The 13,052-nt window shown below is 42.7% G+C and overlaps 1 protein-coding gene and 1 non-coding gene across 6 annotated transcripts in view; both read left to right on the top strand.

Moving 5' to 3' along the window:
* The window catches only part of KIAA2012 (KIAA2012 ortholog), a 109,072-nt gene that overhangs the window by 64,590 nt on the left and 31,430 nt on the right, over window positions 1-13,052 (top strand). For all 5 annotated transcript variants that reach the window (XM_053906162.1, XM_019436601.2, XM_019436603.2 and 2 more), the window contains one exon: window positions 5,207-5,344. In XM_053906162.1, coding sequence (XP_053762137.1) covers window positions 5,207-5,344 — 138 coding nt within the window. The remainder of the gene's footprint in view (window positions 1-5,206; window positions 5,345-13,052) is intronic.
* LOC128772684 (U6 spliceosomal RNA) lies at window positions 12,644-12,750 on the top strand. Its single transcript, XR_008416837.1, has one exon. It is a non-coding gene; the product is annotated as a U6 spliceosomal RNA (small nuclear RNA).

The following is a 13,052-nucleotide window of genomic DNA, read 5'->3' as shown; positions in this document are numbered from 1 at the left end:
TAAATCTCTCAGATCTATTCATCCCCGCTGGGATTCAGAGTCCCCCAACCCCCAGGAAAGTGGAAGGACAGACTCTCAGCCAAGGAGGGGGGCCTGGTGGTCCAAAGGAGAGACTCGCTCTTTTCCTTTTGTTTGCTCACAGGAGGGGACAAATGCCCTGTGTGCACAGAGGTTTGATGTGACAACTTGATAGACCACATAAGGGTTTCAGCAAAGGCCTCCCGACCCTGCTCTCCATGCATTAAGATAATGATGGGGTGTGTGCCCCAGTACATTTCAGATCTTGGCTACAAAGGCCTTCCTTCCTTCTGTTTTCTTCCTCCAGCTCAGCTTGCCCACAGGTTCCCAGAGACTCTTGGCAGCTTTCTCTCAGGCAGAATGAAGTTGTGAGCTGCGTGGGAGGCAGTTAGACAGCGAGAGTGTTGCAGCCTTCTTAATGAGGGACAATAGCTCCTCTTGGAGCCATTAAGCCACAGCTACAGAGATGGGGAACCCCAATTAGAAAGGAGTGGGAGAAGTAAAGAGGAGGGTCTGAGAGACGCCTGCAGGACAGATCTATATCTTTGGGGCTCTGTGGGCCCCATGGGTAGAGATATAGCTGACTGGGTTTAGGATCTGCTTTCCTTCTTAAGGTTAAACAATCCAGTGACTACAGAGCCAACCCTCGGTGGTGACCCTTCAAAATACACAAATTGAAAAGAGGAGGCAAAATTACCAGAGAGAAGGGTTTTTCTTTAAGTTTGTGGCTCAGAGATTATAAGAGTAAGAAAGAAAGGAAATTATATTTATTTAATGGACATCCTCTGTAAGTTTTGCTACATTATGTATGTGAGCATATGGATATTTGTATTACAGCCGATAGCTCTCTTTTGTTCTGGCGTTCAACTGAATCACATTATGTTTACAGCAAGATAATAATCCTGGATTTTCCATGGCTCACTCTGTCAGAGTATAAGATTAGCTCTCGAATTCATTAACAGCCATCTCCTTTTAAATGTCAGATAACTTTTTAAATGCCAAGTACTTACGCAACACCTTCTGTGCAATTCAAATCAGCTTTACCAAATTAACTCATTAATCTTTATTGTTTCACTTACTGACGAGAAAGGCTTCCAGGTGTTTTTAGCAGAACATGAAAATATTAAGGTAGTTACAATACAATATAGGTGGGTTTTGATTTTCTGCTAAACATTGACCCTTCCACTGGTTTTGTAATCATTCCCAGCAAAGCATCCATGTAAAAGAAACATAAAAGCCTCAGACATCTCTCCTTTCTTCTAATTCCCCCATTTTCCTTCCCTTCTATTTTTCCTTGTGTTTTCTTCCCCTTTCTACATCTTCAGATACCTTGACTCCTGTCTGCTATTTATCCTGCTGCCTTTGCTCTCAAAATAGCCCAAGAGCTGCAAGTGTCAATTATGATGGTTCTCCCACCCAGAAACAGAAGGGCGCCTTGCAGGATCAGGGATGGAGCTCAAAGGGCTGCTTAGAACAGGCCTAGAAATCAGGAATTTCACTGTCCTTTCATAGAACCCCTACCTGGTTTTACCTCTGAATAATCAGATACAGGCTGCACTGACTGCTAAAGATAGATCCTTCCAGAGTTGTCTTCTTCTTGTCCCCCAGTTTTCTGTTCAAGTCACCCTGGAAAGGTTTTCCCTCATCACCCAAAGGCAAGTCCCACCCCTCCCCATCAACTTCCATCTTATCCCATTTCACTGTCTTCATAGACTTATCTAAAATCATCCAGTTTGAGGGTCCTGGGTGGCTCAGTTGGTTGAGCATCCGGCTTCAGGTCAGGTCATGATCTTGTGGTTCGTGAGTTCAAGGCCCGTATCAGACTTGCTGCTGTCAGTGCACAGCCCATTTCGGATCCTTTGTCCCCCTTTGTCTGCCCTTCCCTCACTCATTGTCTCTCTCTGTCTCTCTGTCTTTCTCTCAAAAATAAAAATAATTAAAAATAATAAAAAACAAAATAAAATCATCCAACTTATGTATGTGTTTGTTTGCCTGGCACATACAATATCACCAAATAAATATCAGTTTAATGAATAAATGAAAAACCATCCCAACACATGGCTTTGTCGCCTGATTTTAACTTTCTGACTTTTTCTCTTCTTCTCACCACCTCCCAGAATCCTCTTTATATATTCAATCTTTTCTTTCCTCCAAACCCCCAAACCCCCTTTCACTATCATTTATTTGTTAGAACAGTTGAATGTAATAAGCAAAAACAGTTCTTCACATTCCAGTGACTAGAGAGCCTTCACTGAAGACATTCCATCAAGCTAGAATTCATGGCCCCTAATGTTAAAGAGGTGAGCCATACAGTTGGGAGAATTGTTTTATCACAAAATTTATGGTCAGATAATTTGGAGGGCCTTTTCTCAAAGCCTCTCAACTACCCACTCTTCAATCTGAGCTCCACATAAGGAGTTAAAATAAAGGGTCTGACTCTTGATTTCAGCTCAGGTCATGATCTCATGATCTCACGATTTGTGAGACTGAGCCCTGCATCAGGCTCTGCACTGACAGCATGGAGCCTGCTTGGGATTCTCTCTCTCCCTCTCTACCCCTTCCCTGCTTGCATGCATGCACGTGTGTATGCTCTTTCTCTCTCTCAAGATGAATAAATAAATAAACATTTAAAAAGAAAGATTTACAGGTCAGATGATTTGGAGGGACTTTTTTTTATTTTGTTTATGTTTATTTTTGAGAGAGAGAGACAGAGCATGAATGGGGGAGGGGCAGAGAGGGAGACACAGAATATGAAGCAGGCTCCAGGCTCAGAGCTGTCAGCAAAGAGCCCAACATGGGGCTCAAACTCATGAACCACACCAACATGACCTGACCTGAATGAAGTTGGACGCTCAACCAACTGAGCCACCCAGGTGCCCCTTGGAAGGACTTTTCTCAAAGCCTCTCAACTCCCCACTCTTCAACCTGAGCCCCACATAAGGAGTTAAAGTAATTCTAACCATTGGAACTCGCTGTGAGTATGCTTTTGTCTTCTGGGCTAACACAAAAACCTTCTCTGGAAGATAATGGAGAAGTTTCCCTCAAATCAGTATTGTCTGATTTCTATTATTCCACCCAGTGATTCATGCATGATTTTGGAAGCTAGAAAGCTTCAAATTTTTTGTGTGATTCTAGCTCAGACCAAATGTTTTCATTTGATCTAGAAACAGGGAGGGGCTATCTTACTCCAAGAAGCTAATCAGATATATGACTGAGATGACAAAAAATTGGATATGTAACTGTCCAGGAAAGTCTTTATCTCTAGCCATATTTCAAAACAAAGGAAATGGGTGGGGGCGTGCATCAAAATAATGGCTGCTTGTGGGGGCCCAACAGTTAATTCATCATTAATACTTTAAAGTAATATAAATGTTATAGGAGGGGGAGTTTATAATGGCCCAGAGAGACAGACATCTGAGATTTAGTCTACTAGAAAATATGGAAATGATCAAATCCACACCCAGGGTGATCTCATGGCACACTAGTGACCCCAGCAAGTCAGCCCTAAAGAATAACAAATAACTTTCTTCTTTGTGAAGGAGGAGCCAGTGCTATGCAGAGGATGGGCCTCTGGAGGTCAGCACGGACTTCCTGTTAGCGATGTTCTCACTGGCTCTACCCATTGTAATTGAATTGAGCTATAACATGTAGCTTGCGCCCAATGTGATTGTTACTCTTTTGTTCAGCAAATGTGTATCAAGTATCTGTTTCCATACCCTGTGCTAGGCACTACTGTTACTTAGAAACAGCACAGTCATGGTTCTTGCCCTCATGGAGCTTGTAGTCTAGTGGGGAGGGGAGTTGGCTGCACAGCATGAGCATCATTGTGGGCAATGAGGGAAGTGCTCAGTGCTCTGGATGTCACGGAAGGTACATGGGACAAGCAAGCCAGACCAGAAGGATGAGGAGGAACCCAAAGGGAGGAATGCGTTCCCAGGAGGGGGAAGGACAGTCTCCAGGAACTGACCTTGGAAAGGTCAGTATTGATGGTAGTTGTTTGCACTTGCTATTCCCACAGTGAAGTAAACAGTTCCTGCAGAGAGCCCCACAGAACCTTCCCTGACCTTCTTCAGAGCTTTGCTCAAAAATCACTTTCTTATGGGGCCTTCCTGCTTAAAATTGCAGCCTACACTGCCATCCCAGCTACTCCTTACTCCCCTCTCTGCTTTATTCTTCTCCAAGTCACAAATCACTGGCAGACATAACTTATGTTCCACTTACTTGTTATCTCTTCCCTCTCAATGAAATCTATGTGCAGTTTTCATGGGGCTGGAGACTTGTTTGCTTCTTGCACTGCTGTATCTGCTCTACTGGGCATAGAAAAGGCACTCAATAAATATTTCTTGAATGACTGAATGAGGCAGGAGAGATAGTCCAGGGCCAGGCAAGAAGGGTCTTATAAGCTTTTTAAGTGGGTTGGCCTTCATGCTGAGGGCAAGGGCCTTTGAATGTTTTAAGCAGAGTGGTATGGTCCACTTTGCATCTTGGAAAGATCAACCAGGTTGCAGTATGGAGCATGGGCTGGAAAGTGACATCAGATCAAACTTTGTTGTGTTCTGAATCATGACATCATTTTCATGTTGTGGTAACAGGAGAGAGAACATGGCCCGAGACATTGGAGAGGCCCTAGTCCCCTGTATTAGCCCATTCTTCCTTCCTTGTTGCTAGATTCGTCCAAATCACTCCTCCTAACACATCAAATACATTTTAAGGTTGCAAATAAACTGGAGTATTGCTATAACTTTATCTGCAAGGTAGATTTGATAACCATTTGTGGAAGCTATATGGAGTCTGGGGCACACGGTAATTACCAGCTGCATAGCTTTGGGCTAATTACGTTAAATAACTCTCAGAGCCTGCAGTTCCTCATCTGTGAAATGGGAATACCAAGAACTGCCTCACAGGGTTGTTATGAGGATTCAATAAAATGATTACAATCCTGAAACACAGGAAGGTCCTTTTTTCCACTTTCCTATTACACTGACCCCAGGTATGAATTAATAACCAGTCTTGGATTATCCTCTCTATATATATGGGTCCCCTGTGTCTTCAATGATAAAAATAGGTGTTATGACTAGTGTTCCAACGATGAAAAATTACTTTCTATAAATATTTGGGGATTTAGACTAGCTCTTGTCGCACTGTAAATCATTCCTATGAAAGTTGGGCTTTCTGCTTCTCTTCACAGGGAGCCCAGCAGTCCTTGGAGGCAGCAGCTCAGAAGAGAGGAGAGCCTCAAAGTTGTATAAATAAAGGGCTGATATGTTCAAACAGAAAAGAATTTTACACACGCAAGCTGCACATCGACATGACGCCGTTCCTGAAGGTGATCTCACACTGAGAAGACGAGGAGTTTTATAGACACATACACAGGCATCCCAGTTAATACATTTCTGCATGGTACAAAAACAGCTTCAGAAGTCCCTCAGAGTTCCTGCTTTATCAGAAAGGACAGAAAATAGGCAGTTTGTAGCAGATGAAGGAAGAACAAATTAGGACGGTAATCACAGCCAGCCATCGGGGACAAATCAGTTGGGTGTCTGGTTTGGGTGGTGGGGGACAAAAAAAAGAGACGAGAAAGGACAACCTTGAACTACCTCATAAAACAAACAAATATAATTCATTTTATCTTGACAGTAGCTAAAATAATTGTTACTGTTTTATCACTGTAACTGAGTAGAGCTGGTATTCTGACTGGAGAAGACTTATTTTTGGTAACTATTTACAAGTCAACTGCATATCCTCTTTGGATGTCTGACCTTATTGTCTGTTCTCTGAGAGTTCATTATTCTCCTAAGCTCAGTTTCATATCTAGTTAAGGGTACTGAGAGTTGCTATGGTGGGGATGTCATTTGTCCACCTTTGCAATACTCTGTCCTGCCCCAGCATCTAACACAGTGCCTGGCACATGGAAGGTGCTCCCTAAATGCTCCATAAATTGACTGCCTTCTTATCCAACAGCACTTTGGGCTTAGGGTTCTCTTCTTACCCATTCTTTTCCCCCCTCAGAGCTAAATGGACCAGAAATAAATGATCAGGGAGTAAAAGAAACTAATCAGGAACAAAGCAAGACTCCATAAATTGACTGCCTTCTTATCCAACAGCCCTCTAGCTTAGGGTTCTCTTCTTACCCATTGTTTGCCCCCCTCAGAGCTAAATGGACTGGAAATAAATGATCAGGGAGTAAAAGAAACTGATCAGGAACAAAGCAAGCCTTGGCTTAGAAGGCTCAGATCCTTTATACTACCCTAGAGAACAACATCCCAGGCCCTTGATAGTGATGAGGAAAGACAGAAACAGAGGAGAGGAAACCAAATATATGTAGGTTCATGATGGTGGCACTATTCAATGCTATAGACTGTCAGAGACTTCAAGGGTCATGAGGGTCACCCTCATAACCTCAGCTAATCCAGAGTTCTCAGGTTACATCTTCTCTGGGCTACTCCAATCCCAGCCAGAACTGACAATGTGGGGCTTTGATGAAGAGTGATGTATTTGCCCCAAATCTGTCTCACTCTGTGGCTGGGCTCTGCTTTCTTCTGTTTCCTCTTAGATAGGCTCTTTCCCCATGTAGCAAGAGGACTATTGACTTCTCTTTCTAGATCATTCTGGAACTGAATCTTATTGACCCAAGTTGGGTCACATGCCCATGCCCAAATGAATCACTGTGGCCAGGAAATTGGAATACACTAACTGACTCAGCTTGAGGCTACAGGGACTAAAAGTGGGGAGAGGAAGAATGTTTCAAAAAAGAAAACAGGGTCCTTATAACCAGAATAAGGAAGAATGATTCTGGGCAGGAAAAAAAATGCTACAAGTATTCAAACCAATTACTTTGATTCATTTCTTATTATATTAGTTTCTAGGGCCACCAAACAAAGTACCACAGACTGGGTAGCTTAAACAATAGAATTTATTTTCTCACAGTTCTGGAAGCCAGAAGTCTGAGATCTAGGTGTTGGCAGGATTGGTTTCTTCTGAGACCTTCCTGCTTGGTTTGTAGATGGTCATCTTTTCCCTGTGTCTTCACATGGCCCTCCCTCTGTGTGTGTGTCTGTGTCCTAATCACCTCTTCCTCTGAGGACACCAGTAATATTGGATTAGAGCCCACCCTAATGATGAATGCATCTCATTTTATGTTTAAAAAAAAATTTTAATGTTTATTTATTTTTAAGAGAGAGAGACAGAGTGTGAGCAGGGGAGGGGCAGAGAAAGAGGGAGACACAGAATCCAAAGCAGGCTTCAGGCTCTGAGCTGTCAGCACGGAGCCAAACATGGGGCTCGAACCCACAAACCATGAGATCATGACCTGAGCCAAAGTCAGATGCTTAACCTACTGAGCAACCCAGGCATCCCTGTTTTTAAAAACCGTATCTCCAAATGCATTCACAGTCTGAGGTACTGATGGTGGACTTCAATATACAAATGTTGGAGGAACACAATAGAGCCCAAAACACCTACACTAATGAAACTATTCTTTTTTTCCTTAGCATCAGTTTAGTTCTCCCTTTAAGGCCTAAAGAATTCTGGTTGGTACTTTCCAGGATGAGGTATCATCAGTATCATCACTATTCATTCCATCTATAGTGAGCATCTACTGCTACTCTGTGCCTGACCCTTTCTGGGCATTTGGAATACATCAGCAAACAAAACAGACCGAGATCCTTGTCCTGCCCCAGGCAACACGTATAGTATGTTCAAAGGTGATAATTACTATGGAAATGAGATAAGTATATTTAGGGAACATCTGGTAACTGCAGAATTCAGAGTATAGAATTTATAATAATTGTTTTGTGTATTTAATGTCCACAGTGCTTTTGTGGTACACTTTTTGTTCAGTAATGTTGGTACCATGTTACCAAGGGAAGGGGATGATCATCCCTAAGGTCCACTTTCTGATCCACCCTTTTTAAGACTAACAGAAATTATAACTCAGTCTGCTTCTACAGGGGACTTATAGGGACTCACTAGGCTTTCTGACTCCCAAACTGTCCTTGCCCAAAAGAGCACACCCTTTCTTGCAAATGTTCAGTGTTAAAACTCTCCTTAGGTAGACTTTTTTTTTTTTTTTTTTTGACATGGTAGCTACTAGATTCTTAGGGGTTGCCTTCTAGAAAAGGACAAATCTCAGGGCTTGTATAGAAAAGGATGGTGAATTCAAACAGAAAGTTCTGTCCTCAGTATCTTGAGCTTTATAGAAACCAATTCATTCTACACATGTCATTTGTGTATTTCCTGTCAATCCACACGACATTTCATTCATTTTTCCTGGTGCCTGTAGGAAGCATTGCACATTTCAGGGGATAAGGGTGGGAGATAAAAATATCGAGGCTGAAAAGGGAAATGGAAAGAGATGCAAATAATCATAATTGCTAACATTACTGAGCACTTTCTCTGTGCCAGACTCTGTTCTAAGTTTTACATGCAAGAACTCATTTAATTCACAAAACGAATCTAGGAAATAAGTAACATTATCCCATTTTACAGGTAAGAAAACTAAGGCATTGAGAGGTTAAGTAACTTCCCAAATGTCATACAGTTGGTAAATGACAGGAACAAGATAAAGACAGCCCATCTCCAGAGCCCATGTTTTCAACCATCTGCCACAAAGCCTCACTGCAGACGCCAAATGAGTGACAGTCATTTCTGTGACTGTGCTTCCTTTTTAGTAAAATGGAAATCATAATACTGGGACCTCCATACCCATCTCTCAATGGTGAGGCAAGGGTCACATGAAACAATAATTTTGAAAGAATGTTCACACCTACAAGAGATTCAACTCATAAAGGAGAAATGAATAAACATTCATTGACTCCTGCTTAGGACCAGGGCCCTCACATATTGGAAATTTATTTAATTTTCCTACCCCTTTCCTGGTGAGTGTATAGATTCCAGCTGTACAGATGAGGAAATTGGGGACTGGTAAAATGAGACAATAATCAGTGACATGGCTGCCAGCAGAGAGAACTGGGATCCAAAGCCATAAAACCCACAATACGTGATGTTGATGAGGTCTATCTACTACATTCCTATGAAAATTTAATTATACATCTTTGTTTTGGCTTCAGAACCTAGGAGAGGAACAGAGATTTAATAATATATTTTAATCTTAACACAAGATACCTTATGATTTTCATAAATTGGTTTTCTTTATTAAAGAAAATGTGTGGGGTCTTTTTTTAAATTTTTTTTCTTTATTTAAAAAAAAATTTTTTTAACGTCTATTTATTTTTGAGACAGAAAGAGACAGAGCATGAACGGGGAGGGTCAGAGAGAGGGAGACACAGAATCTGAAACAGGCTCCAGGCTCTGAGCAGTCAGCACAGAGCCCGACGCGGGGCTCGAACAGACCGCGAGATCATGACCTGAGCCGAAGTCGGCCGCTTAACCGACTGAGCCACCCAGGTGCCCCTAAATTTTTTTCTTTAAATGTTTATTGGTTTATGAGAGAAAGAGACAGAGCATGAGTGGGGGAGGGGCAGAGAAAGAGGGAGACATAGAATCCAAAGCAGGCTCCGGGCCCTGAACTGTCAGCACAGAGCCTGACGTTGGCCTCAAACCCACAAGACGAGATCAAGATCGTAACCTGAGCTGGTTAGACATTTAACTAACTGAGGCACCCAGGCGCCCCCATGTGGGATCTTTTAATGCATAAGAAAAGTTTTACTGCCTTGAAGTTAAAACTCTTAAAGGAGATACTGATTTTCTTCCATTATTAAGGAGGTCATTTAGATGTATGTATTGTGGTATGTTACACAGACTTTCTAAACGTATTTTCCTAAACAGGCCTTTTAAGAACTCTGTATGTATTTATTATTACTCCATTTCAAAGGTGGAGAGAGTGAGCTTCAGTGATAGGTCATGCGGCTGGCTCCTGGCCCACAGGACCCCCACCTCTGACTCCAGCATCCCATGCTCCTCCAGTCCCCTGGCAGCTCCTCATGAAAGCCTGCTGTGAGCCTAGAAGTACCATGCTCAGACGGGGTGCTGTGCATGAGGGTAGTGGGCAAGACCAGAGGAAGATTCTCCAAGGAGAGATGAGAACTTCAGGTCACCTGGCCGAGCCCCTGTCAGTTGAAGCAATTGAGGCTCAGGGTTTAAGTAACTTGCATGATCTGTAAGTCATGATGTGTAGGAGTCAGGGCTTCCAGGGCAGGCAGTCCAACTCCAGGACCTGCACCCCAGCCACTCAGGCAGCTGTGTCTCATGTCTGGTTTCAGTGCTGCAGTTTGTGTTTACAAAGTGTTTGTTACTATCCCCACCCACCCACAGCCCTATAATACCATACTGCTGCCAGTGCTCTTTCTAAATACAGCTCAGTCATATCACCGGTTTGCTTGAAATTCCTTACCATGTCCCCATTGGCCTTCTGGTTAGATCCTGGCATCAAAGATGTATTTCTTTTATAAATAGGAAAATATAACAAATCAATTTTTTTTAACTCCATACTGCAACCGGCAAAACCTGGCCCCTGTCTAATTCACACTGTCCGTGCACTGCAGCCACCCCAAACTGCCCCCTGACCAGCACATGCCTCTTCCTCTGCCAGGAACTGCCCTACCTCCCTTTCTCTGCAAGACTTAGCACCATGTCCCCTGGTAAACAAACATTCCCCAGACTAATTTAGCTTCACCTTCTGTGAGGTCCTGCAGAAACCTGTCATAATCTGTCACAACATTTATCACCCAGCATTGTAATGCTGAGGTTTTATGTCATTTCTCCACAAGCCAGCAAGCTGCTTGCGAATAGATCTTTCATCCTGGTGCTCCCAGTGCCTAGCACATGACCTGGCACACAACAGACACTCAATAAATGTTCATGGGCTGAAGGAACAGATGAAGAGCAAATGACTTGGCCAGAATAACTGAGCTAGGATTGAATTTTCAGTCCTTCAGCTTCTTTGGCACACTCACCAAGTGTCATTACACTTGTTTCAATGTTTCAATCATTCAGTTTAGTCATTGCACTTGTAACTCATATTAAAAACGACAGATTGTGGGGTGCCTGGGTGGCTCAGTCCGGGAAGCATCCAACTCTTCCAGATGAGGTCACGATCTCACGGCTCCTGAAATGGAGCCCCGCGTCCAGCTGTACGCTCAGTGCGAAGCCTGCTTGGGATTCTCTCTTTCCCTCTCTCTCTACCACTACCCCCACCTCACCCTGTGCTGTCTCTCTCTCTCTCTCAAAATAAATAAACTTAAAAAAAAAAAATGACAGGGGCACTTGGGTGTGTCAGTCGATTTGGTGTTTGACTTCAGCTCAGGTCATGATCTATGTCATGGTTCATGAGCCCCACATCAGGCTGGCTTCTGTCAGCACAGAACCCACTTCAGATCTTCTGTCCCCATTGCTCTCTGCCCCTCCCCCGCTCACATGGGCATGCGCACGTGCTCTCTTTCTCTCTCTCTCAAAAATGAATAAACATTGGGGCGCCTGGGTGGCGCAGTCGGTTAAGCCTCCGACTTCAGCCAGGTCACGATCTCGCGGTCCGTGAGTTCCAGCCCCGCGTCAGGCTCTGGGCCGATGGCTCGGAGCCTGGAGCCTGTTTCCGATTCTGTGTCTCCCTCTCTCTCTGCCCGTCCCCCGTTCATGCTCTGTCTCTCTCTGTCCCAAAAATAAATTAAAAAAAAAAAAAAAAATGAATAAACATTTAGGGGAAAAATGACAGGTTGCATTTTGTTTAGTTTTAGGTGTTGTGTGTGTGTGTGTATTTAAGTGGGCTTCACACCCAGCATGGGGGCTCAAACTCATGAGCCTGAGATCAAGTACTGGGTTGGGATCGAGAGTTGGTGCTTAACTAACTGAGCCACCCAGGCACCCCTGTAAAGAGATTGTTTTTAACAGTTGTGTAGTATTCCATTGTATGAATTACCATAATGTATTTGACTAGTCCTCAATTGGTAGGACTTTTAGGTGGTTTCAGTCTGTTGCAGTGAATAACCTTAGGTATAAGTCATTTCTCATGTGTGTTCATATATCTAAAACATGACAGGTTTTTTTTTTTTATAGTTTTCTAAGCAACAGACAGAATTTCAAATTAAGACTACTTCTTGGGGCACCTGGGTGGCTATCGGTTAAGCGTACAACTTCGGCTCAGGTCATGATCTCACGGTGTGTGAGTTCGAGCCCCGCGTCGGGCTTTGTGCTGACAGCTCAGAGCCTGGAGCCTGCTTCAGAAAAAAACAATTTTTAAATAAAAAAAATTAAAAAGACTGTTTCTTTTTCTAATAGGGATGTGCCAGAAGATTCTTTCAAAGTCCCTGACTCTCTCTGCCTCCATCTCCCCATCTGTAAAATGAGAAGAATATTTCTTGCCCCTGAAGGCTCATAGCTACATATTAAGACTGAAGGTTTATCCTTCTTGCCTTTGAAATTCTTCCAAAGGAGCAAGCTTGTTTCTCCCTTTTAATCCAGTTTCCTGTTAGATAAATAGGGCATGTCTTTCCGTTTATCTTTTTTCTACTCTTATAACTTAGCAGTTTACTATGACTGAGGTGGGTTTTCCTGCTGTAATTTTTCAAAAACCTTTCCATTTATTTAGGGATGATTTTTTTTTTCTTTACTGCACCAAGGCCAAATCCTGTTTGTCTCCAAAATGAGAAATCACAAAAGAAAGAAAATTACTTTGCTCACTTTAGCAGCACATATACTAAAATTGGAGCAATACAGAGAAGATTAGTGTGGCCCCTGCATGAGGATGCTATGCACATTCCTGAGCATTCAGTATTTTCTTGTATACCTGAAACTAATATAACACTATGTTGACTAACTGGAATTAAAATAAAAACTTAAGGGGAGCCCGGCTGGCTCAGTTGGAAGAGCATGAGACTCTTGATCTCAGAGTCGTGAGTTTGAGCCCCATATTGAGTATAGAAATTACGAAAAAAAATAAACTTAAAAAAATTTTTTTAGAAACTTATCATAATAAAAGCAAAAAAGGAAGGAAGGAAGGAAGAGAAAGAAAGAAAATCACTTACCTGCTCTAGCTCTTTTATGTCAGAATCTCATTGGCTACAAACGGTAAGCTAACAAGT

This window comes from Panthera pardus, unplaced genomic scaffold (assembly GCF_024362965.1).
Source record: "Panthera pardus isolate Hobbes unplaced genomic scaffold, ASM2436296v1 HiC_scaffold_10, whole genome shotgun sequence".
In the NCBI taxonomy this organism is placed as follows: domain Eukaryota; kingdom Metazoa; phylum Chordata; class Mammalia; order Carnivora; family Felidae; genus Panthera; species Panthera pardus.
The sequence above is the reverse complement of the archived record's forward strand: the minus strand, read 5'-3'. Positions and strand labels throughout refer to the sequence as shown.